Source organism: Sceloporus undulatus, chromosome 5, assembly GCF_019175285.1.
Source record: "Sceloporus undulatus isolate JIND9_A2432 ecotype Alabama chromosome 5, SceUnd_v1.1, whole genome shotgun sequence".
NCBI lineage: Eukaryota > Metazoa > Chordata > Lepidosauria > Squamata > Phrynosomatidae > Sceloporus > Sceloporus undulatus.
The window spans coordinates 95,207,263-95,234,637 of record NC_056526.1 but is presented as its reverse complement, the minus strand read 5'-3'; the positions used below and the strand labels follow the sequence as shown (position 1 = coordinate 95,234,637).

Below are 27,375 nucleotides of genomic sequence, written 5' to 3'. Positions count from 1 at the left end.
ATATCTTATTTGGACCAATAGAGTTTTTATTCATGCATTACCTAGTTTATTATTCACATTTTTATTAATATTTCTCTACTACTCTTCTTCCTAAAAGACCACCAATGCAATGCAGATTAAACCTGAATAGAACAATAAAACTATCACAACAAAACAAAATAACTAACCATTAAAACTTTTAAAACAACAATAACAGTACATTATTGGGCTAGAACTTTAAAAACAACAATAACAGTACATTATTGGGGTAGACAAAGTAACTGTTACATGGATTTGTAATTGATTGACCGGCTGAACCCAAAGGGTGCTCAACAATGGCTTCTTTTCATCCTGGAGAGAAGTGACCGGTGGGGTCCCACAGGGCTCTGTCTTGGGCCCAGTGATATTCAACATCTTTATCAATGACTTGGATGACAGAATTGGGGGCATACTTATCAAATTTGCAGATGACACCAAATTAGGAGGAGCAGCTAATACCTCAGAGGACAAGATCAAAATTCAAAATGACCTGAATAGACTAAAAAGCTGGGCAAAATGAATTTCAACATGGAGAAATGTAAGGTATGCACTTAGGGCGGAAAAATGAAATGCACAGATATAGGATGGGGGATACCTGGCTGAACGAGACTACATGTGAAAAGGATCTGGGAGTCCAAGTAGACTTGAAGTTGAACATGAGTCAACAGTGCGATGTGGCAGCTAAAAAGGCCTATGCGAATTTAGGCTGCATCAACGAAAGTATAGTGTGTAGATCAAGGGAAGTAACAGTGCGACTCTATTCTGCTTTGGTCAGGCCCCACCTGGAACACTGTGTCCAGTTCTGGGCACCACAATTCAAAAAGGATGTGGAGAAAGTGGAGCGTGTCCAAAGGATGGCGACTAAAATGGTGAAGGGTCTGGAAACCATGTCCTATGAGGAATGACTTAGGGAGCTGGGGATGTTTAGCCTGGAGAAGTGAAGGTTAAGAGGTGATAATAATAAATAATAATTAGTTTTATTTTTATTTATTTATTTATATACCGCTATGACATGATATGACAGCCCTGTTTAAATTCTTAAAGAGATGCCATATTGAGGAGGGAGCAAGCTTGTTTTCTGCTGCTCCAGAGACTAGGACCCAAAGTAATGGATGCAAGCTCTAGGAAAAGAGATTCCACCTCAGCATTCGGAGGAACTTCCTGACAGTAAGGGCTATTCGACAGTGGAACACACTCCCTTGGAGTGTAGTGGAGTCTCCTTCCTTGGAGGTTTTTAAACAGAGGCTGGATGGCCATCTGTTGGGGATGCTTTGATTTAGATTTCCTGCATGGCAGGGGGTTGGACTGGATGGCCCTTGCAGTCTCTTCAGACTCCCTGATTCTAGTGTTGGACTATGATTCTGGAGGCCAGGTTCGAATACCAGCTTAGCCATGGAAACTCACTGGGTGACCTTGGTCAAGTCACACTCTCTCAATCTCAGGACGATGGCAATAGCAACCCTCCTCTGAAGAAACATGCCAAGAAAACTCCATAATAGGGTCACTATAAGTCAGAAACAATTTGAAGGCACACAAGAACAACAACAAAATAAAAAGAACCCTTGCCACCTGTCTGCTAGTTAAGAGCTAAGGTATACAGACAAATGCTACCAATGGTTGTCCGGCCCATCATTATATAATTCTCCTCCCAAAACACACACATGCATAAGCAATAATTACAAAAATGTGCAAAACCGTTTTTAGCTGAGCATGTAGCACTTTAGCTGGCATCTAGTACATATTAGCATTTCAGCAGCTATCTTTTTAGCTTGCTTTTAGTACATACAATTGAAAAACAACAACCTCAGCTCTGTTGGTCAGATTGCTGTCCCAGGAAACATCTGTACTAATCAATGGATCTATATGTCTATTTCCTGATGTGAATAAAGTTTTTCAAAGGCTCAGATCATAAGAGTTTTTAATATGTTGCAGTCAGTATTATCTTTATTATATGACATTAGTTTAAATAAATGCTTTATATGTTTCACAAAAGCAGAGCACTGACTCCACCTGCTGGTAACGGAGAACACTAGCAAGCAATGCTGATCATAAATGAACTTAAAATGAATATGTTAAATGAGTAAAGAAAAACCTTAAACACGCACTAGATAGGATCAGTAGAAGTGACATCTTTAGATGGCACTGGTCCCATGGCCGCTCCCACTGGTTGCCAAGTTAACAGAAATAAGATTTTTTCTCAATGGAAAGCCTGTCCAGCTACTTCATATGAGGATCCATGAAAACTCATGCTAAATTAAATCAGTCTACAAGATTCTGTCCCATCCCCTTTTCCCTTTAAGCCCAGCTTTGCTGTTATCTGTTGTCACATCAGCTTCAAATTCTGGTAACCCTATGGATGAGAGACTTCCAAGAATTCTGTCACCAACAGCCCTGCTTAGGTTTTGCAAACTCAGAACCATGGTTTTCTTTACAGAATCAATCCACTTGTAAAGCAGTCTTCATATTTTCCTACAGCTTTACTGAGCAGTAAGTCATGTTTATCTCATCGTATGACCAAAGTATGATAGCTTCTGTTAGTCATTTTAGCTCCTAGTGAATCCAAAATTATTTTGTCCAGCTAAGTATCATTAATATAACAGACTGGGTTTTTAAAAAAATTAATTAAATGTAATCTTTTCCTGACTTTTTTGAGCTAGCTTGATAACCAAAAGAAATGGCAACCGAAGTGTCATTACAGAGCTGGCCGTAGTCCATCAGTGAAAGACTCATTACTAATGAAAGTCCAAGAGCATCTAAGAAAAATGAGGCTCGACATATCATATGAAACTGATCTATTCTATAGAGAAGTGGAACTATTTTCAATTTTATGAATCTCTCTTTATTTTCTCGTATAAAAAGCAGTACAGGCGACACGGACCAGAATCCAAAGGGATAGTTCTGTTGATGCATTCCAGCAGAACCAGGTAGGCTCTTTCCCTGTTGGCTCTGGGCTGCAAGTGAGAGGGTTGGAACATTTTTTGTCATGTTGGCAGATAAAGGTCAGTATGACATTTATTCTAGACACTAGACACTTTTTTCCAGTTAACTAACTGATATCTATTTTCCTCTAAATCAGGGGTGGACCTCATGAAGGTCTCCAGATGTTATGTTGTGGAACTAGGACTTCCAGAAACCCTAACCAGCAAAGCCAATGGTAAGGGATGCTGAGACTTGTAATCCTGCTTCACTGGACAAGCACCAGGCCCAGAGGGTCTAAGGAAGAAGTTCCGGGCAAGGTGGGCAGGCATCGATTTTTCACACATACACCGCCGCCAATGAAACCATCGTGGCCGCCATGCTGGACAAGCACCAGCCCTATAGAGCTTAAGGAAGGAGGGTCAAACAGGGAGGGAAGGCACTGGATCCTCACCCCCTACTCCCACTGATAAGAGCACAAGCTACTGTGCCTCACAAATGCCAGGCTCAGAGGGCCTAAGAAAGGACAGCTGGGCAGGAAGGGAGAGCACTGGATCCTCACCACCCCCTCACTGCTGCCAAGAAAATTGTGGCCATAACACAGGACAAGAGCTAGGCCCAGAGTTCCTAAGGAAGAAGGGCCAGGAAGAGACGAAGGCTGCCACATTTTCACTGACCTCCCATCACCATGAAGAACACTGTGGCTGCTGTGATGAACAGGCACCAGCTCAGAGGGCCTAAAGAAGGAGGGCAGGGTAGGGACGGAGGGCATCAGATCCTCACTGCCCCCTCCCATGACTGAGACCACTGTGGCCATTAAGCAGCTATTCTATGACCATATTAACTAATACGACTACCATTTTTTTCTCATAGCATACCTAGTAAAATCAAATCTAGGATCTAGAAATCTGAAATGGGCTAGGGGAGCTATGTACTTACTATTTTGTTTAAACAATTTGAAAAACTGTACAATTTTCCAGACGTTTTGCACATTCTTAAACAAAAGTAACTTATTTGACCCACTTGGGAGTCAAAGGAGACATTTCCTGCTTTGGCGAATGTGTTAATAAATGCTGTTCACATTGGTGATGTTTCATCTGACTTGGCCATCAAACAGAAAACTCAAATAGAAGATTCACACACTACATTTTCGGAGATAATCTAAAATATTAAGGGTATACTGTACTTTAACATGTGTTCATTGACACATTATATTTTTAACTGTGGTCTTAAAGCGGTAGATTACACCAAAGAGTGGAAATGAAACATACATTTTGTAATACATGCATCAAATGGTTTTACTCAAGACAGAGTAGATGGATAAAATTCTTGTGTGCCTGATATTAGTTAAAGAAACTACTTTGTATAAGGAATGTTTACATTCAGCTACTAATTGTTTGCACTTTGTTTGCAGTTTGACCATTAACAAAACTGCATGCGAACAATCAGCACAACAACATGCTAAGAAAGAAAGAAAAACACCAACCTCATTCTTAGGCCTCGGTGAGAGCTGTCTCAAAACAAACAGGGCAAAATAAGAAATTGTAATCAAAGAAGTTTAAATACACCCTCTTTAAAAAAAATCCACTGTTAAAAAAACTGGATAAGGTAATTGTTAGGAGATAGTAAGATCCATTATTCAAAATCATTACTGTATTTTAGCATGTATTTAGTATGCTACACAAAATATAACTTGGTTTTTTTTCATCTGACAGAGGAAAAGAGACATCCGAGGGCCAGAAAAACCAATGAGAAAGACACTCTGTGGTATTCAAAATAAGCTTCCAATTAACATATTAATAAAAAGCATTATCTACTTAAATCACAGTACCGTCTGCGATACTCAAACATTTTATAAACATTATAAAGGCCCTGCCTAGACCATCTTTTCCAGATAAATCATTTTTCATAAAACAAGGAATAAACATGCCCTCTCCCCTTCATACACTGGCTTGTCATTATACTGTTGACTTATGTGAAGTCAAACTTTCCCACTACGTCCGAATCAGGAACCTATGGCTTAATGTTAGTTAATAAACCAGAATAATAAGCCATCAGGATTATCTTGAGTTAAGCAGATTGTAAGACAGAGTTTTCCCATTCAGATGTAATGGGGTACTCCAGTTTACTACAATCAGCCCTCCTTATCCATGGATTTTTTTATCCACAGCTTCAAGCATCCACAGATTGAAAATATTCAAAAAAAAGTATACGTTCCAAATAGCAAACCTTGATTTTGCCATTTTATATAAGGGATACACCATTTTGCTATGCTACTGTATTTATTGGGACTTGAGCATCCATGGATTTTGTTACCCACAGGGGGTCCTAGAACCAAATCCCAGCGGATAATAAGGGCCCACTGTATAAGCTATGGAAGGCCCATCAAAGTTGAGAGATGGGGGAGCATAGGAAAAACCTTATCAGAATCAGGGGTTTATGAAGCCAAACAAAAAGATAATTTGAATCAAGCCATTTTATACTTCACTATGTAATACAGCAAAGGTCTGAAAAACACTTCATCTACTTTGTACATTTTAACTGAGTTTAAAATCAGTTATAGCTTGAATAAAAAGATGTTCTTGGGTTAACTAAAGAGATTTCTGCTCAAGTAAGATGCTCCATAAATTTCTATAGCATCCCTCCTTCTGCTGAACTCCAAGTACCAGATTCCATTTTTAGAAGAATCCTGACATTCAACGGTGGATTTTCAAGGGTACAAGGGGATGTACTGGGGAGGCAAAATGAGGAAGGACAGGTTGCTTACCTGTAACAGTATTTCTTCGAGTGGTCATCTGCGAATACATACAAATGGGCAGCACTGCGCAGGTGCAGTGAAACCCATTTGTATGATTCGCAGAGACCACGAAGAAGAAGCACATTTTATATCTGGAGTTAAATTTATATACATCTTTGAATCCAAACCAGTGCTATAGTTATTCCATTAGCATGTACTATCCACAAGAAAAAAAGTTATTATCATGATAGCCCATCTTCCCAAATCTTATAGTGGGTTACCACTTGTCTAAAAATAGACCTATATAGAGATGTCCCTTCCTAATTCCAACAGTCAATTTTTATTTGACCCAGGAAAGCAGGGAATTGGTTACTTAACTGTCTAACAAGCCTCCCATTCAAAGAGATATGATTATTAGGCTGTCTAGCAAAATAGTCAAATAACAAGTTTTCTCTAAGAACCGGGAGGACAACCTCATCTTAACTTTAATGTGGAAATCTATTGTGATTGGATCATTCCTTTCATTATCTTTCCAGATGTTTTTTTTAAACAAACGTCACTACAAATGACACTAGCTTTTCTCTAAAATGTGTCTCATCTATCCATGTTAAAGTAATTTATGATTACAAGTATTTTGGTTAACAAATGATTTGCTCCATTTTTGACGGCACAATCTACAAGGTTGCAGTGTATGTGGAGAAACCATATACCTGGCAGCATAACAGAAAAACAGAATATATACTCACCATGGAGAAGTTCCATGTGACATCACATTCCATCCTATAAAGGAAGTGAAAGTGCTCCTCCCTTCATTCTGATTTATAAGAAATAAAAGAGAAAGAGAGAGAAAGAAGGTTGTAATGTTGCTACACTACGTTGTTGACCATCATGGAAAGGGCAGGGCTAATTTTGAGAGCTTTATTTTCCCTCATGTGGTATGTACAGATTGCAGCAGAAAATGGATATTTTCTCCTTTGAGATGAAAGGTATCAATCACATCTTCGTTTTTAAGTTTTAGGAAATCAAGCCTCAAACCTATAAAGAAGAAGCTACAGTAAACTAGCATAAGGCCTAATGCAGAATCTCATTTTTTAATAATCAGAATCTTAAGATATGAGAGAATAGAAAAGAAACACAGAAGACTGTATTTCTAAATAGGTTTGTATTACCACTTTATTTTGTAGAATTTATTTTTATTGTTTATATTGCTGGTGCACAGATTATCTATGGACTTCAATGGTCTCCAGTTATGTATGTTTGTTTATACAAGAATATACTGCTGCAGACAACAGTACATTTACATATTATAAAAGTTACAAAACTATTCCATATATTGGACTAAAATGATTTAAACCTATGAGGGATCAAAGGAAACTTGATACAACTAAAAGGTAGGATTATTTTATACAGGCTAATTATGACATAAAAGAAAAATCTTAATGGAGGACTCCTCAAAAGAAATTAAAAAGTTGTGTAAAAGGTACTCACTGTTTTTTTGTTTTGTTTTGTTTTGTTTTTTTGGTTACCAACCAGCTCAATTCATGGTAAATGTTACTATAATACTGTATCTCCTTTAGGGGTAGTGCTTAAAATAACTTTCACAAAATTGGTTTAAATTAAGCTACGCCCATCAGATATAACAGGGCCTAAATATGAATAAGCAATAAACAATTTAAAAAAAATTCCTGAAAAGAGCATCTAACCATTAATGGCTGAATTAACACTAAGGCGGGATACAAACTGCCATATAGTACGTCTTCTATATGTACTAGAGTTAGGAAGGGGCGGTGCTTCCGCACCCCCCTAACCCTAGTACGTATAGAATACGTACAACATGGCGGCATCCTTTCCACATGGGGGCCGCCACGTTTACGTACTGGACGCATAGCGTCCAGACGTGTCGTGGCGCCTATGACGTCGCAAATGCGCCAGCGGTGCCTCGCGACGTCATAAAGGCGCTGCAAAAAGAAGCTCCGAAATGGAGCTTCTTTTTTGCTCCGCACGGGAGTCGCGCGGTTTGGCTGCTGCGGCTCCCTCGCGGTAAGTTTGGTATCAGTCATCAGAGAAAGTACAATCATGTACTTGCTCACTTTTTGTATCTGCTAGATGCCACAACTGTTTGTTTATTCTCCTAGACCTCAACCTGCAAGATGGAGGAAGAAGCAATGGCATAGCTTTATGTGGCTTGCAAAAGTTAAGAATACAGTTGACATTAAGAAAGTCTCCATCTGGTAAAAACTGTTGAATTCTCAGGCATCAAAAGATACCAGTAAGTTTTCACTGTGTGGCTCTTTTCTAACAAGAACAACAAACTTTATTATTTTAAAATAATAATAATACTTTAACTTTGCTAGCCAAACATATAGGTCAAATGATCCCCATGTATCTGGCAGTCTTGCAAAAACCCAAAATCAATTAAACTTATTCCTCTCATAAATGATCTGCCAAAACCAAAAGATGCATGAATACAGAAGAGCAGAAAACAACCTAGTTAGGAAGACATTTCCACATTCTGATTTTATAAAATCTTAGAGATCAGATGCTTTTAAACAAAAAGGCTATATGAACACTGTTTGTATTTCACACCATTCATGGTGTCATGAATAGGAATTAACCTCAAAAAAAAAGGGGGGGGGGAAGAGAAAGAGATTTTTTGCTTCAGAGGAATAAAGGATAAAAGACTATAATTATAAAAGCCTAGCATAAAATATGCACAAAGAAGGGAGATGAAGGATATTTAATCTCTCTGTTGAGATCTTGGGGGAAAAAACAGAATGAAGGGAGGAGCACTTTTAGTTTCTACACAGAATGGAATATGATGTTGTGCCTACAGAAAGGCCTTTCAAACAGCTCAAACAACTCAAAGGGAAGAATCCACACATAAAAAAGGAGGATGATTAAGAACCACCCATATCAAGAGATTTAGTCATTTCAGTACTTTATTCAGTATGGCACTGGTCAAAACATACCTAGATATCTGGAATGAATATATTTTTCCTGTATTGTTTAAAACTATCAAAACATACAAAAACTCAAGTCAAGATACCTAAAAGCAGCAATCTTTTACAGAACAGTGCACAAAAAGCATGTATCAATCACTACTTAAAACAGCCCAAGTGAAACATTTATGAAACCATGGTACTTAATAGATAGTATCAAACTCCATTTATGGAATACACTCGGTCCCTCCACATTTGTGGCTTTGACTTTTGCAGGTTTGATTATTCACAGATTTTTATTAATATGTTCTCTCTAGGAATATCTAGGTCCTCCAGCACAACTCTATAGTCTAACCAAAACTTGCACTGAAGGACCTAGAGATTCCTAGAGAGAACACATCACTAGGCATTTGTAGCTCCTCCAGCAGAATTCTATGGTCAATGTCTGGTAGATGTTAACCACAGAGTTGCACTGGAGGACCTAGGGATTCTCATAGAGGTGTTCTCTCAGGAAAAAACAGTGATTTTGTTATTTGTGGTTTTCCCACATTCATGGGGGTCCTGTGCCCTAACCCCATCGAATGTGGAGGGATGAGTGTAATTCAAAACGAATATATTATTGCGGGGATGCGGCGAGGGGGGGGGGGAGGATATGTAAAAGAAATCTTTACTGACAACCCCACTGAACTAATAACAAGAAACTAATAACAATTTTGATTTATTTGAATTGTTCTTCTTCACAGTACCTTGAATACTCTGAAGTCTTAGATGTTGATTTCAGAATCACACAACAGGTCTTAACTGCAGCAAAATGTTCATATAGCACCTGACTTCATACACTACCATTTTTATTATCAAAATTATGAAAGTAAGTAAAGTAGTCAGTTTAAGAAACAGCCTGTAAAAAGAACTTTCTTTGTTGAGGCATGAGATTTAATAAGACAGCCATGGCATCCTGTGTACTCTTTATGGTTTACCTAGATGAAACCATTATTATTATTATTATTATTATTATTATTATTATTATTACTATTACATTACACACCAAGTATTCATATGTGTTCATAGTAATTATGCCAATGTCTGTAACAGTGCTAAATGACCAGGTTTCTTAGAGGCTTCACTGGGGGGAGGGGGGAACCATACTTCACTGTCATATGGACTTTGAAAAGGCATATTATAACCTCTTCTTTATGAAGTGAGGGTCATGATATAGCAATAGCATTTATTTATATACAGTCTTCCCTTCCCTTACACGGGGGATCCATTTCGGACCCCCCTGCGTAAGGGGAAAAACGCAGATGCTCAAGCCCCATTCAAATGAATGGAGCTCGTGCCCGCGGTGGCGTGGTGGTGGCATGCGGGGCGCATGCCACGGAAGCGTGTGCCATTGTTTCTTTCCAGTGTGTGCCTCCCTTCCTTCCAGCACAGTTTCCAGAGTATGCTGGAAGCTGCATAAAACACGCACACATATAATGGGGGGCGCACTGTACTACTTCATACCACAGCAGTCTCTAAGCAGTTTACAACTGTAAGCTAATTGCCTCCATCAAGCTGGGTACTCATTTTAGTGACCTCAGAAGGATGCCAGGCTTGAGTCAACCGTAGGCCCGGGCTGGGATTGAACCCACAACCCTGTGGTTAGTGAGTGAGTAGCTGCAGTACTGGCACTTTAACCACTGCACCACCAGGGCTCCATGATATACTAACATATAGCAGTGTTCATATAGGTGTCTGCCAAGTTGATTGACCTAGCCTTGTTCAGGCATTAGTCACCAAACCTTCTTCAACACGGGAAGAGTGAATGGCTAACCCTGACTCATATCACTTTCCTTACATGGAAAACATTGTGGAGAGGAGAGGTTTCCATTCACATGGAGGCTGAAAGGAAACACTTTTTAAAGGATTCAATAAAGGAGGCATTAGTGAAATGAAGACATCAGTTTATTTAAAGACATGCTGGTCCACATGTCAACATTCAAGCTGAGCAAAATATGGTACTGAAGCAAACTTTATATCTTCTTAGAAAGTGTGCTCAGCAAGTTCATACAACAACATATAGCAAATCATGGTAAGATACAGCAAATCACAGCATTTGCTAAGCTGTATAGAAAACTGTCATGCAAATGTGTTAATAACACATCAAGTGAACATGTGTTGGACATTTCAGACTGTTCTTATTATTAACAGGAAGGACCACTTAGTTTGAAGGCAGAATTGTAATACTCTGGCAATACTTAAACTGCCTTTCCTTTTGATTACTAAGAATGAAAGATCTTTAACATTTTATTGACTAAGGGTACTTTTCCATACTTTATAACAATAGCAAGTACATTTTCTATACTGCTTATCAGTGCACTTAAGCACTCCCTAAGCAGTTTACAATGTATAAGCTAATTGCTTCCAACAAGCTGGGTTCTCATTTTAGCAACCTACGGAAGGATGCCAGGCTGAGTTGGCCCTGCCTGGGATCGAACTCACAACTTTGTGATTGTGAGAACCACTGCACCACCAGGACCCTCTTTAGCCTTATGGTTGCCCTCTAACTTTTCCCTTCCAGGCTTTTCATGCCAGCAAGGTACCTGATTTGTCTAGCTATTGCTCACTTAGAAAGACTTCATCTGAATAGGAACATCTCCTCTTCAGGAATGTCACTTTCCACATGAAGAACACAATGGGGATGTGCTAGCCTGCTTCCATTTTCAAGAGACTGTTACGTGTAACACTCAAGCATGGCTTCTACCTTTCTGTGAATGATGATGAGAATTTTACCACACTTCTTTGCCCAATGAGAAAAGATGGGAGAGGTAATATTCTCAAACCGTGCCTGATAATAGGAACACACAGTTTACAAAGTGATTATAAGCAAACCAAAGGCAGTTTCCAGTTGATCAATTATATTCACCCATTGTATATTGTAAATCCGGGGAGAAAATGGTCACTGACATTTTTTAAAACAAGACATGGAAGAAGACTTGCAATTTTTACAAATTACAAAAACACACACAGACCTTGCTGAGAGTGACTGAAAAGGTTAAAGCAAAAACCTCATAACATATTATATTACCAAAAAATGGTAAATTTGTCAACAAATTTCTCATGGACATTCACAGACAGGACTGTTTTCTTGAACACTGTCTAATGGTGTTCTAAAACCTTGTCATATAGACAAGTTAACAAAGGTAAACAGCTAGGATAAAATTCAACAATTATGAATGGCGATATGTATAATACTTCCAACTCTAAATGGTATACTCCAGGATTATCTTTGCTTGCAAATTATGACATTACATATACAAATTGTATGCTAAATATTATAAATTCTGAGTCCTAAAATATTAGATTTAATAATTTTTATCCTACCATACATGCATCTATGCAATAGGCTATTGCTACATATTTTCTTCTGGCAATCACAAAGGAAAATATGCTTTTCATGTGTATAAATGACCAATCTCAAATTAGATAACCTCTATGCATCAACGTCACCATGAAAGGAAGAAATAAAATAATGTATGTTGAATAAAAGCATTAGGCTACAAAGTCAAGTCAGCTGTAATTAACCAAAATAAAACCTATAAGATAAAGTACAGTGCTACCTCGGGTTACGAAATTAATTCGTTCCGCCGCTCCGTTCGTAACCCGATACATTTCGCAACCCGAAAAGGCTTTCCGTTAGCGCTGGAAAGCCGCTAGCCGCGCTTTGCGTTTGAATTTCGCGCCGAAATAAATTTCGTAACCCGAAAAAAACATCGTATCCCGGAACAGTTTTTTCCAATCTAACTTTTTCGTATCCCGGAAATTTCGTAACGTGATCAATTCGTATCCCGGGGTACCACTGTATTCAACATGTCCTTAGCTCACCTTCATGCTACAATAGTTCTCAGAATTTCCTGTTAAATACTGCATGGTAGCATTATAAAATGAAACTCATAAATGAATGCCATGTGTTGGGATTATTCCTTTCTATTTTTACAAACAGTGAAAACTGTTACAACTTCAAACAAACTCCTAGCTGAAGCCATATTTAATTTGATCAATTAAAGATAAATTATGATCTTATTTTCTTAGCATGGAACAACATTTTTTGCAAAGGAAAAAAAGGGGGGAAAAGGAACTTACCGTAAGCCATAGCAAGGCAACGTGATGAACCTGAACACTGCTAGAAAAACTCTCAACGGTAGGAGTGTGAACACGTAAAGGAAAGCATCCAGGCACAAAAAGATCCCAAAAATCATCAACTAGAGTAAAAAGAAATAATAATGATTAATGACCTTTGCAAGATTTGCACAAAATGACTTACTCAAGAGCTTATCTAATGACTTGCTCAACTGTAAGCAATTTGCCCCAATCACTATATGCCACAATGTACACCACAATGTACACTATATGCACTCACTTGTACACTAAAAGCAATTAAAATGGCCATAATCACAAATAAAGCACACAGTTCCCTGTTAAACCTGCAGAAGCAAACTAAAAGATAAGGATTTCTAAAGACCAGGTAAAATCACCAACTGTCCCTACACCTTAGAAAGGCAGAGCAAGGTGAATCTTTAGAAACACAGCATTGTAAATCTGTGGTAGTAAAGAATTGGGGTGGGTGGGTCTCACCCTAATATTAAAGCTCTCTTTCTTTTAGTGTGTTGAACTTTTATGAAGCAACACACTGTGTACTTGGAATATGTTCAGCACAAACATCACTCTCTAAGATGCAGTCAAAGTTTGCTGTCTTTCATGGCTCAATGATCCCAATCTTCTCTCAACAGATGAATTGTTTTTGGACACAGTTTCAGATCATCAACCTTAACCTCCCATTCACAGTACAGTGACTATAGTTTTTTTCTGGACAAAAGAGAAGCTACTTTTGCAGAATTCATTTCAATTATGCAATTCTGTCATTTTTGCACGTTTCCCTTAGACGGAGCAAGCCATAATATAATGTTCTGCTCTGTCTATGCCAGTGTATATATGAGGTGCTTTAGAGTTTGCTTAGTAAAAGCCCTCCAGTAGTCAAGGACAGCTTTTCCACTACCATTGATCTTCCTGTGCAAGTATTCCTGGTCCAACTCAAGTGTTACTGGCTTTCCACTAGGTACACACCCTAGATAGGACTATGCCACAGAATCCTACCCAATACAGACGACCCCTGGCAGACACATTAAAAGAAAGCTGTAGAGTTTCCATTCCTTTAAGATTTGTATGGAGGAATCCAGGAGATAGCTGTTGAGGCAGGTTTGCCAGTTTAACACAACACCTCCACACCTCTCTTTTGGCTGTTTCTTGCATGAACAGTAAAGGCTTTTGGAAGCAGCTGGTGTTTGTATTACCTGCTAACAGTGTGACTCCTGAACACACTTCTACAGTAGAATTACACTATTTCTGAAGCTACACAGACACATGTGCCTTATATTTGCAATTGAAACTGAAAGTTGTGCTCCATGTGGTTAGACAGGGGCCGTAACTGACATGACTACTGGATTATGCTGTTGTTCGAGTAAAATAACCAGAATTCCTTTCTTTGTAAGGATACAGCAGTTCTTTTTCTACAGCTACAGCAAAGCTTCTGATAGGAAACTATGAGGTTCTGCAGACCATCCCGAAAGGGGCAGCCTGCAGCCGCCTCCACCTGCGCCAGATCGGGACCGCAGCAACTGCATGCTGCGGCCCCAATCTGGCCTTTCCAGGGCACAAAAAGGAACCGCAAAAGGGGCTCCATTTTGTTCCCTGGAAAGGGTGAAAAAGCCGTGGCACTGTGTCGTGTAAACTCAGCCCCAGAGAGCCGTGATGCTGTGCGCCATGTGGAGCAGTGCGCGCTGTCACACCAGCATGGGGGTGGAGTCAGGGCATGCATCGTATGGATGCCGCGACTCCGCCCCCAGGCCAGCCTTAATGGCTGGTCTGCACAACCCCTGTATTACATCAGCTGCATTAGCTCCCAACTTCTTTTTGGATGAATTTGGAAAATACTTGCAGTATCCTATTTTGCACCAAGCTATATATGGATTTTTTGATTTGTTGTAAGCCATTTTGAGTTCTGAACTGGGAAAAAGGCAGGATGGGAATTAATATATATGTTGAGGAGAAAGAGAAGGAGATTTGCCTTTCCTGCAAAGAACAAGAGCCCTCCTTCTGACCACCATCTTGAGAGGGAGAGAGGCAGGCCAGCAACATCAGGCCTCGCCTGGAAGAAAAAGAGCCCTCCTTCCGACCACCATCTTGAGAGGGAAAGAGGCCTATGTGAGAGAGCAGATGAACTGGACTTTCCCCCTTCCCTACTGTCATTCCCTTCTCCTTTTGACCATCCATTAAGAAACCAAGCCCTTCCTCCAGTCCATCTGCCTTGGTCCAGGCCTTGGAGGTAGAGGAGAACTGCTGGACTTCATCCCCTTCCCCACCACCTTTCCCTTCTCCGTTTGTGTCGTGTCTTTTTAGATTGTAAGCCTGCAGGCAGGGAACCGTCTAACCAAAAGATTCTATGTACAGCGCTGTGTAAATTTACAGTGCTTTATAAATAAAGGTTAATAATAATAATAATAATAATAATAATAATTTATTTGTTTTTTCACATGCACTCACTAGAGTTGCTAATTAATTCTGAAGAGACTGTGGAACAAGACAAGATACGGTAAAACTCTGTTAAGCTGAACCTATCCTTTTTACTTTCTGTCCTTCAACTTTTAGTTGCAGCCATCCATTCTCAACATGGCTCTTACCTCACCAGCAGAGAGCAGGGGCAGGGACATGGAGGCGCTAGAGACAAGAGCAGAGCTCGGCACCTTCCACAACTCCCCTCCGGTATTCAACCTGACAACCCTAGCACCTAACTGCTTGTTTTCATTATCTAGAGGGTTACTATTACATATGTAACCACCCTGAAATGGCCATGGGACCAGGTCTTTTCTACAGCAGTCCCTAGATTATGGGCTTTTACTATTACATAGGCCCAGCAATACTCAGGGTGCAGAATATAAAGATAAAGGTAGTCCCTTGACATGAATGTCTAGTCGTAACCAACTGTAGGGGGCGGTGCTCATCTCCATTACTAAGCCAAAGAGCCAGCGTTGTCTGAGGACCACTCTGGTGGTCATGTGGCCAGCATGACTGCACCGAACACCATTACCTTCCCACCGAAGTGGTACCTATTTATCTACTTGCATTTGCATGCTTTCGAACTGCTAGGTTGAAAGAAGCTAGGACTAGTGACAGGAGCTCACCCCATCATGCAGCACCCAGGTCTCGAACTGCCAACCTTCTGATCTTCTGATCGTCAGAACTAGCATCTTAACCACTAAGCCAATGCATCCAGAATATGCATTAATTTAAAAATAAATAAATTGTGTCTCTGTTATCATCATGATCTTTCAGATTAAAAAGGATAATCCTTGAATTATAAATAAATTTCTTCATCGTAGATTTAGACCAAACTATATGCAAAAGCAATTTAAAGAGACTCCCGGTAATGTATGTTCTGGCCAGAACAATACAAAAACTACAGTTAGTAGCATTTCTGTTTGCCGAGGAGTTTTGTTTTATTTTGTTTTGCTTTTTAAGAGGCACCTCCCTCTGCCAGAGATGAGCTGCTTTTCAAATTAAACAACTGTTTTTCTTTTTGGCACTGGAACTGCTGCCGAGAAAACAATAAACGAAATTCTGGCTGCACAAGCTGTTCCCTTCAGAATTGTCTCAGATTCCCTGGATCTCAGCCTGTATATATTCAATTAGGATATCACCATATATATTATATATAAGACAAAGGGAACACCAAAGCAATCACCAGAAGATAAATACAAAACAAAAAAGAAAACCCATACTATTTATTATTATTATTATTATTAACCTTTATTTATAAAGCGCTGTAAATTTACACAGCACTGTACATACAATCTTTCTGCAGTAAAATATTTTTTGCAGTAGAATAAAGGTATGTTTTACAAATTCAGAATTTGAATTTATTAACCCAGATAGAATTACAAGACAACAGTTTACCTTTTCTAGTTCTCTTGGTATTCGCATGCACGTGTACACTCTTTCCCTCCGTTCTGTGTACTTTGCTTCATTATGTTCAAGGAAGTAACCCCTTGTTAGCTCTGCATTGATGAATCTCAACAGCGAAAGATCTACATCAGAATAAAACACATTTTAAAAAGCAAAATGTTATTTTAATAAATAAAACCCACTCAAAATGTTTTAGGTTTTTTTTTTCATTTTAAAATACTTATCGCCTGTGTGGGTAGACTGTTTTATAACAAAGCAATTTAAATCCACTCAGAAAAGATGAATTTGATTAACAATTCAAATGATCAATTTGAATCAATTTCCCTATTAATATTTTACTTCACTCTTAAAGACTATCATATTGTTGTTTAATTTATAACTATATAGATTATTTACACATCTAGAAAACAGATTGTTTCACTTCTTCTCCTTTCTGTATCAAATAAATCTCAGGGCCTTGCTCACACTTCACTCACAGACTAAATAATAATCCAAAATTTGTTCACTGTAACCAATGTGTTTTTCTTTAGGGAAACTATGGCCTGTTACAGACTGTGAAAATACTGTAAAGCTGCTTCGGGTCTCTTTGGAGGTATGCTATTTAAATGATGCATGGGTCCTAAGAGTCTGGAGGTTGCGCCAAAGCCACACTCCATTCCTAAGCACTGGAGGGCAGCTTTGGTGCAGCTTCTGGATTCTTCAGATGCATGCATCATTTAAACAGCATACCTCCAAAGAGACCCGAAGCAGCTTTATTTTGGCAGTCTGTAACAGGCCTATGGACCCAAAACTTTCTTTTGATCTACTGATATTACTTATGAGTTATTTTTGTTCCTAAGACACTACCATTTTTCTAAACAAAGGCATACCACTGCCTAATTTTATTTATTTGTTGAATTTATATCCCATCTTTCTTCCAAAATGGGATTAATTCCCTCCACTCCCTCAGTGCCCAACTGAATTCCAGAAGATGTTAGGCTTCCAACATTTGGGAAAGAGGTAGCACCAATCTCACTTGCTGGCACAAAACTAGCAAGACGTTTTTACATTTCTTCTTCCTCACCTTCATACTGCCTTTGTCCAGCTCCAGACACTATCAATCTAATGAAAGTTAGCATTGTACATAGTATTTGATATCTTTACACTACCGGTTTGCACCTGTCATGCCTCACACAGTCTTTAAGTACTAGTATTCCATCTCTTCATAGTTCCTAGGATTGCAGTGGGTAGCACAGATACTTCAGACAGAAAGGAAGAATGGTACAGTAGCAGTTTTGCCTCATGTTGCATGACAGCAGCAACCCACCACATATACATAACGTAAGGCATTATCATTATATTATTTTCCACTCTTGCCTTTTGATTGAATCCTTGGCTATCAACCTCACCTTACCTTAAACATTACTTTTGTCTATCCCAATTGTTGTTGTTCTTAACGACCCTGTAGTCTACTCTGATTAATGGTAATCATATGGATGAGCCCCCTCCAAGACTTCCTATCCTCCACTGCTCTGCTTAGGTCCTGCAGATTCAGGCTCATGGCCTCCTTGTTTGAGTCCATCCATCTAGTGTGCAATCTCTTTCTACTATCTTCTACTTTTCTTAACATTGTGTTTTCTAAATGAGTCGCACCTTCTCATGACATGGCCAAAGCATGACAACTTCAGTTTCCTCATCTTGGCTTCCTGAAAGAGTGCAGGCTTAATATATTCTTCTCCACCACCACATTTCAAATTAGTTGATTTTCTTTCCATCTGTTTTCTTCTCTGTCCAGCTCTTACATCCAAACATGGTTAGGGGGAATACAATGGATTGGACGATTCTAACTTCAGTGCTCAGTTTTATACCTTTACATTTTGGGATCTTGCCTAGTATTTTCATAGCTGTCCTTCTCATTCCTAATCTTGTTCTGGTTCTCCATTCTGATCAATGTTTGATCCAAGATATGCAAAATCTGTAACTATTTTGATTTCCTCCTTATCAGGTGGAATTTATGTAGATTCTCTGTGGTCATTATTTTTGTTTTCCTTATGTTCTATAGTAAGCCGGCTTTTGCACTTTCTTCCTTGAGCATCCTTAGTAATGCTCCCAAGTCTATGATGTCTGCTGCTAGTAGTATGGTGTCATCTGCATGTCGTAGATTGTTGATGTACCTTCCTCCTGTCTCCACTCCTCCTTCTTCTGAGTCCAATCCTGCTCTTCATATAATATTTTCTGTATACAGATTGACCAGGTAGGGTGACAGAGTGCAGTCTTGCCTGACCCCTTTGCTAATTGGGAACCATTCTATTTTTCCATACTCTTGTCCTTAGTATAGGCTTCTCATCAGGACTATCAAATGTAGTGGCACTTCCATGTCTTTAATTCTATGGTCTATGAAGTCAAAGACGTTGCTATAAAGCACATGCTGATTTTCTTCTGAAATTCCTTGGTTTGCTCCATTAACCATCATAAGTTTGCAGTGTGGTTCCTAGTGTCTCTTCTTTTTCTTAACCCCACTTGAGCCTCTGGGATTTCTCTCTCCATATAAAATTTGAGTCTTTGGTGCAGAAGTTTGGGCATGATTTTGCTTCTGTGGAAAATTAATGCTATGGTTCTATAGTTGCTGCAGTCTTGTGTGTCTCCTCTTTTCTGGATGGGGATGTGTACTTATTGCTTCCATGCTGTTGGCCACTGTTTTGTTTACCATATTTGCTGGCATATTTTGGTTAAGACAGAAATTGATTCTGTTAGTGTAGTTTGAAACAGTTCAATTGGGATATCATCTGTTCCTGGTGATTTACTCTTCCCACTTTCTCTCTGTACAGCTTCCACCTCATTTTCAAGGATTTTGGGTTCATCTATGTATGGTTCCTCATTCCATGTGTGATTCATTTTATCATCTTGTTTATACAGCTCTTCAGTGTATTACTTCCACCATCTTTTTGTATCTTCTTTATTGTGTTGTGTGGTGTTCTTTTGATCGTAGAGTACCCTCACCCTTGGTTTGAACTTCCCTTTCAGTTCCCGGATCTTGGGGATGATCTCACATTTGTTTTGTTGTTGTTTATCATTTCTCTGCAACAATTATTATAGTAGTTCTCTTTATCCTTGAGCATTATTATTATTATTATTATTATTATTTTCATTTCTATGCTGCCTTTCTCCCAGGAGGGACCCAAAGTGGCTCACAGATAAAGTCACTGAACAGTTCTGTTCATGGTTCTGATTTTATTCATATCTCCCTTTACTTTTGCTTCTCATCTCTCCTATACTGCTTGAAGCATTTTATCTGTTATCCATTGTTCCTTCTTTTTTCTTTTCTTTTTTGTCACCAACAAAGTTTTTCTGCATTCTTACTTTATTATGTTCCTGGCTTCTGATCATAGTTTTTCTGGTTTCTGGTTGATTACATGTAATAACAAAAATCTATTTTATGTAAATTCTGTTAAAATGTTGTTCAGATCATAGTTTGGTACGATGATTAGTTTTGTTTTTTCCCCTCAGCTTTACTTTAATTTTTGATACAGGTAGTTCATGATCTGTGCCACAGTTAGCATCTGGTCTAGTTTTTGCTCCAAAAATGGAGCTTCTTCATCTTCTAGTTCTAAATATGTAACTACTTGATTTTTGTACTGGCCATCTGGTGATGTCCATAAGTATAGTCTCCTGTCTGAATGTATAAAGAAGGTATTTGCAAAGAACAGATAATGTGCCTCACAAAATTCTCCTGCTTCATTTCTTGTACCTAGAATCTTCCTACAGTTTTTGGTTCTTCTTTGCTTTCCACTTTAGCATTCCAGATACCCATGCATTGATTAAAAAAAGAAACAATGAATTAAATTACGTATAAAAGAGAAGGTAGCACTAAGCAAGCAATCCTGTTTGGGAGTGTTGTCAATTTCCTCCTGGGCTCCATCACAGAATCTCTCAATTTCTTCTGAAATCCATTGCTTTTTAGGCATGATACAAAAATTACTTTCATCTTATTTCTGGCCCAATGGAGTAGTCTTTAAGGCCTTTTGAACATTTTTCTCTCCTGCGGTTTCTAGTCCATGGTGAACCAGCATACTTCCAAACCTTGTAAAGGTGGCAAATGACTCTTGGGTAAGAGAAATGGAATAATCTGAAACATAAACCCTTTGTTTTCTTAGTCATTAAAGAAGGAAACATTCCACCAGTTCATGCCTTTTAATGTTTATTACAAATGTAACCATAAGAATTTGCAATATAGTAGTGAGGGAAAAACTGGAAAGCTCTTGAATTGGCCCAATTTAGGAAGGATCTTAAAACCTTCCTATTCCAACAGGCATTCCCCGAATAAATATCCTGTGGGCCTCCCTCCTCTTCCGTGGCCAAGAGGTTGGGCTATGGGGCTTTTTGCTGTTGGGTTGATTTATTGTGTTTTCTTTTTAATTTGTGTATTGTGTATTTTAATCTGTCTGTATTTTAACTTGTTGTGAGCCGCCCTGATCGTAGGAAGGCGGCATATAAATAAAATTTTATTATTATTATTATTATTAATTGTCAGGGTCAAAGCTAATTAGACAATCTACAGATTATTATGAAGAACTAATCAAAGCCTATGCGGATAGTTGTGGCTGAAATAGAATACAGACAGCTGTTGATTAAATCTATTCTAGACTTAACTATTACTCTGTAGTGAATTTTAGCTGTAGTGGCCAAGAGTCATGATCAGGGAACATGGGCTCAACTGTGATAGCTGGCTGGCAAACAAGATTGCTATCATGCTTAAAGCAACTTCTTGAACAGAAATCTAAACTGGGTAAGCACAAAAGTAATAATTTATGGCCATGTTCAGACAAGCAAATATTGGAGCGTTACACACCGCCATTTAGTACGTGCTCTGCGCATACTAGGGTTAGCAAGGGTCTCACTTTCCTAACCGGCCCTGTTCCTAGGACGCGCATAGCACGTAGTAAATGGTGGTGCCACTTCCGGAGGCCAAAAAGGAGCGCCATTTCGGCGCTCCTTTTTAGCTGCGCCGGGAAGCCTCGTGGCCTGGCCACTGGGGCTTCTCGACGTAGCTAATGACGGTGGCAGCAGACCCCCCCGCTTTAAGGCGGTCTGTAACGCGCCATTAGCTTACTAAAAGGTGCCCACACATGCAGCTGACTGTTCACATATACTGGCAAACAACTCTGTATATATTCAGTTAACAATAATTCCCAGTTATATATGAAACAAGAAACTATGGTTAACAATGGCGCGTTACAGACCGCCATTTAGTACGTGCTCCGCACGTACTAGGGTTAGGAAAGAGTGTGCTAGGGTTAGGAAGAGTTTTACCTTCCTAACCGGCCCCGTCCCTAGTACGCGCAGAGTAAATGGCAGCGCCCGTCCACACGGACGCCGCCATCTTTATGTCTCGGACGCACAGCGTCCGGACGTCGCGTGGCGGAAGTGACACCGCAAGTGCACGCCTTGCGCCGCCACTTCTGGGTGCCAGCTTCTTTTTAGCTGCGCTGGGAAGCCTCACGGTCTGGCCGCTGGGACTTCTCGGCACAGCTAATGACGGCAGCGGCAGACTGCCCGCTTTTGGGCGGTCTGTAACGCGCCAATATCAGGTCAAGCCAGAAAAAAAAGCCATGGTTTAAAGGTAGATCTATATACTGGCTTGTTCCGAAGTAATTAAGCATAGTTTTATGTGGATTATTGCTTAAGGATGAATGTACTAGTTGCAATGAATGAGCCTAGTACTGGTTGAACACAGGAATTTATTTAGCAGCAGATCCAAAGACTACAGAGATAACAATTGGCTCTCAAGACTTTTGGTTAAGCAATTTTTTTGTTGCCTTTGAGCCAATGCAAAGTCCAAAGAACTTCAAATATTTGCACATGTAACTAAACTGCAGCTTTCACTTTAAAAAAATTACATAAATGAAGCAACCAAAATGTTGGCTGCCACTTACATAACAGCATTTTTGACTCCATGGAATGAATCTCTGACAGTGACTATATGCACTGCTACTCAAACTAGTGGTCCATCGCCAAGTGCAACCCTCAGTGCATGAGCCATCAGCTGTCAGTCTATGGAGAATTTCCAGCAAAGGAACTGGACACAATTAGACACAAACATGATACTGGTTCCTGGTAAACTGGGGAATTATCATTCACAGCATCAAATGATAATTTAAATTATTCATCCAGTCAGAATTGCAAACAGGATCAAACAATGGTTTGCAACCCTGATTTGGACAGATTGCTCAAAACATTATTTGTTATTGTTGAAATAACAGAAACCCATGGTTTGATTAAAAAAAAGAAATAATGAATTAAATTACGTATAAAAGAGAAGGTAGCACTCAGCTCCATGGTTCATTCATGATTCTTCAAAGTATGACTAGAAAACTAGCAAACAGTTGGCTATGGCCAACTAACAGGCTGTTATGAAACTGACTAGCATTCCAGTTAACCTGAAACAAGACTTGAACAATGGAAATGATGCTGGCATAAAACTGTGCTCTCTAGAGCTTTGCTTATTATTCACATGGTTTCTTCAGGTACTCTCTTTTGCTTTATCAGACAGTTTGGGGGGGGGGGGTGATATTATAAGAACAGATATAGTTTTCTATTAGTGGCCACTTTTAACAACTATTTTTAAGCTGCAGCTTTTGTAGAACAACATGATTCCATAGATATGCACACAATCAATTTTTCAAAGACTACACTCGTCGCCAGTTTTTGCCAGGCCCAAATCAAGACACTGGGTTTAACCTTTAAAGACAAGAGTCCCTCTGCTTTGGCAGATGAAGGGTGGATTTAGAACTTACTACTTTAAAATAATATTTATAAAAACTGAGATCATATGATCAAAGCAAAGGCTTATCTAGTCAAGCATTTCAAAAAGTGATAAGTCAGGTGCTACTAGGAAAAACGTAAGAGGTACCTAAGGGCAATAGCCTTCCTTTGCTGCTGATGCCAAAACTATTTCTACTAGCTAGCAAGAATATAACTGAACATATGTAGACAGTGTTTTCATTGTCATCCATCAAGTGACAGGCTTTCTCCTTACAGCATTAAAGAGAATTTCCAACAACATAGTACTTTTCTGAAAACTAATTATTGTCCACCTCTGGTCAGTCAATTCATCAGAAAGTAAATTTTCTTTCATACACACACACACACACACACACACTCCATCTGCAAAGGTTTTTAGCTGCTACTTGATTCCAAGAGGAGGACAGGGCTACTGAAAGAAAGCAAGAAGACGGCATGGACCAAGCAGTTTTGCACATCAAGAGGAGAGAAACAAAGTAAGCAACACTACAAACTGAAAATAGTTTAGTAGTGTTGCCATCTTCCTGAGCCCACTAGTCACTCCCAGAAACTGAAGGGAAAAAAGAAGAAACACTTAGGGCCCGAACAGACAGGCCAAAATAAAGCTGCTTCGGGTCACTTTGGAGATATGCTGTTTAAATGATACATGCATCCTAAGAGGCCAGAAGCCGCACTAAAGCCACGCTCCAGTCCTAAGGACCGGAGTGTTGCTTTGGCGCAGCTTCTGGACTCTTAAGATCTATGTGTCATTTAAACAGCATACCTCTAAAGTGACCAGAAGCAGCTTTATTTTAGCCTGCCTGTTTGGGCCCTTAGTAACATATTAGCCATGACTTATTTTCATCCTGTCTCTTGTAGAAAGCCTTCACAGATGCACAAGGCCCTCTTTTTCAAATACTTTGTTTTCTCATTAAGGAAGTAATGACACAGGAGGGCATCTGCCTTCCTCACAAGCTTACTGGATGACTGAATTAAGACTACAATGGACCCTCCACATTCACTGAGGTTAGGGGCACAGGACCCCCATGAAAGTGAGAAAACCGCAAATATTATATGGTCAAGATCTGCCAGAAGTTGACCATGAAATTGCACTGGAGGACCTACAAATGTCTAGAGAAGTGTTTCTCTAAAAACCTCTAGGTCCTCCAGTGTGATTTTGGCAGAAGTTGACAACAGAGTCATGCTGGAGGACCTAGAAATTCCTAGAGAGAACATATTAATCATATCCGTAAATAATCAAATCCACAAAATCCAAAGTTGCAAATATGGACGACCAGTTGTACTCACTCCCAAATTGTAGGTTTAAACAGCAGCCAAATTTAGGTACTGTACTTTATTGCAACCTCCTTCTCTACCCATTCGTACTCACATAGATCATTCTTTTTCGCCTCTAGAATGGGGCTTATTAAAGGCTGGTCATCCATGAAGTTTGTTTAATCCCCTTTTAAAACCACCTCGTGAGAGCAAATTCCAGTTTATCTGCATCCCATGGGAGGAACTCCTTTCTTCTGTCTGTTTTGAATCCACCATTCCACTTTAGTGGATGACTAGGACTATGAAATGAAGAAAAATATCTATTTTCTTCCTACTATGCATAATTTTATAAATTCTATCTTTCCTTCCTAGACCTGCTCATCATTTTTAAAAAAAATTAAATGCCCTAAATATAACCTTCTATGATGGGGGAGATGTTTCAAATATCCCAGGAATTATGGTGTAAATCCACCAAAACAAACCCACTGAATCAACAGAATATATCTATGAAATGGCTTACTATCCAGCATTGATTAAATGCATCCGGATTTAAGCTTTTAATTGCTCTTTTGAAAGGGTCCTTTCTCCCCCCTCCACTTTATATTACCTCTTTTGAGAGAACAGTGACCAGAATAGTATGCAGCACTTCATGAATAGGATGCATCTATACTGTAGAAATAATGCAGTTTGACACCACTTTAGTACTTTAGTCCTATCCTATGGGATCCTGGGATTTATGGTTTTACAAGCTCTTTAGCCTTTTCTTCCAAAGACTGGTGGTAACTCACAAAACTCCAAATCCCAAGATTCTGTAGGATGGAGCCACAGCAATTAAAGTGGTGTCAAACTGCATTATTTTTACAGTGCAGACATACCCCTAGAGAAAGGGACAGTTTTATTTTTGCAGTCCCTTTCCTAATAATCACAGGTGTGTATCATTTTAAAATAAAATAATATTTCATCAACATGTAAATTTAAACAAATACTGTATACTTGAACAAATGTTATTTAACGGAGTAATACTCCACATTAGTGACACTCCAAGTCTAACTTTGCTATATGTAGAGATGTGCTGAGTCTCCCTGTGTCTGGAGTAAGGCCAGTTTTTTGAAAAGATTAAGTAAAGGAAGGAGAGCCAGAAAGCATCCATTGGCTAAAAGCAAAAAATAGTTACTGAATCATGTTATCACCATTACACAGGCTTGTATTTCTGAAATCTCAAGACGAGAGGGTTCTGTACACGTAACCGCAAAAGACGATGCACCCGGGGTATGTGTGTGTGTGTGTATGTACAGATCTGTTTGCACTGCTGGTTGCTGATTACTACTGAAACTTACCTATTTATTTTGATACTTTTGAGAAGTCTACAAGGTTTGGTGATATAGATAATTTTTGTGTTTTTTCACAAGAATAGGAAGGAAAGCTGGAAGGAAATAAGAAGGAAAAAGTATTCCAGCTATCCGGCTATACATCTATTTAGCCTTTCTCTCTCTTTTTTTCTTGTTTCCTGCCAGTTGTAGCTGTCCCTTGTGCCTAATGGTCCTGGTTCTGTTTTATCTGAGACTGTTGCCCAACTGGACAAGAAAACAACAGCTGTCTGGAGATGAATGGTTACATGTATTTTTAGTCTCAAGCATCATCTTTTTAAGGCACCCAAGAAAACAGGTGTCTGGGGCTTTTCCAGCATCTTCATGGCCATTTAAATAGGAAGTGGATTAAGAGGGCGGAATCTTGGATTAATTGCTTGTGTAGTCATAAACATAATTAGAAAATTAATGTTTTTTTTTAAAAATAAAAAGTATATTAACATCCCCAAACAGCCCTTTTCTCTTACTAAAGCTCACAACCAGATTTCTACAGCTGAAGAACAACATGCCGCCCATTTACATGCCCATGTTCTTAAGAGCAGGCCAAATATTAAGTGTGTACTAGGTGTGATATTTTAAAACAGTAATGAGAAAAATCCGTACCAAATATTTACATTAATCAGGGAACCAAAGTTAACTGTAGCTTGTTTTTGAGAGTATATTTCATAATGAACCCAGTACTGATAACCATATAGTGTGCAAACTAGCATGGTGGGTACATCCCATACATGGAGGATCCATTCCAGACCCCCCCCCCCCTCCTCGCATAAAGGAAAAAAACATATGTTTAAGCCCCACTGAAAATAATGGCTATGCGTGCCATTTTGTCCCCCTAGGCTTGCCGTACGTGTATGATCATGATGCGGGCACACTGTACTTAGTTTTTCTACAAGTACCAAGAACAGAACTTATTTCTCAATTTATTTTATTTAATTATTTTAATATTCTCATTACTGAAAGTATGCATTATTTCCAGACTCCTGGACCACAGGAGATATACGGTTTGGTACACGCTGGTAGCAAGGAAAGAAAGATAACCAATAATGGATTACTTGTAACAATAAAGCCATGAATACTGACAATTGGAAAGCTGAAATACAAATATAATACAAATACAAATTTAAACACCTGATGCCTTTCCTTCATAGGGTAATCAAGTTCTATTTTATTCATTTATAGCCCACCTTTCTCTCGCTCCACACCAATTAAGGGTTATGACCTTATGTGTATTTGTCATACCTCACTGAATACACTGGACCAAATTCTGAGTAAACATACTTAGGATTATGCTGTGAATCAACAGTCATAAAGAATTCCATGAGAATTCTTTGAAACATTAATATCTCAGGTAACTTAAAAGCAGAAA

The 27,375-nt window shown here is 39.1% G+C and overlaps 1 protein-coding gene across 6 annotated transcripts in view; it reads right to left on the bottom strand.

The window, feature by feature from the left end:
* The window catches only part of TAPT1 (transmembrane anterior posterior transformation 1), a 195,182-nt gene that overhangs the window by 26,449 nt on the left and 141,358 nt on the right, over positions 1 to 27,375 (bottom strand). For 3 of the 6 annotated variants that reach the window (XM_042470583.1, XM_042470585.1, XM_042470586.1), the window contains exons 2-4: positions 16,600 to 16,730; positions 12,733 to 12,851; positions 4,421 to 4,444 (exon numbers count right to left, since the gene is read on the bottom strand). In XM_042470583.1, the coding sequence (XP_042326517.1) occupies positions 4,421 to 4,444; positions 12,733 to 12,851; positions 16,600 to 16,730 (274 nt within the window). Of the gene's footprint in view, positions 1 to 4,420; positions 4,445 to 6,417; positions 6,486 to 12,732; positions 12,852 to 16,599; positions 16,731 to 27,375 lie in introns of those variants that run through there. The other 3 variants (XM_042470587.1, XM_042470584.1, XM_042470588.1) reach the window with 3 other exon arrangements.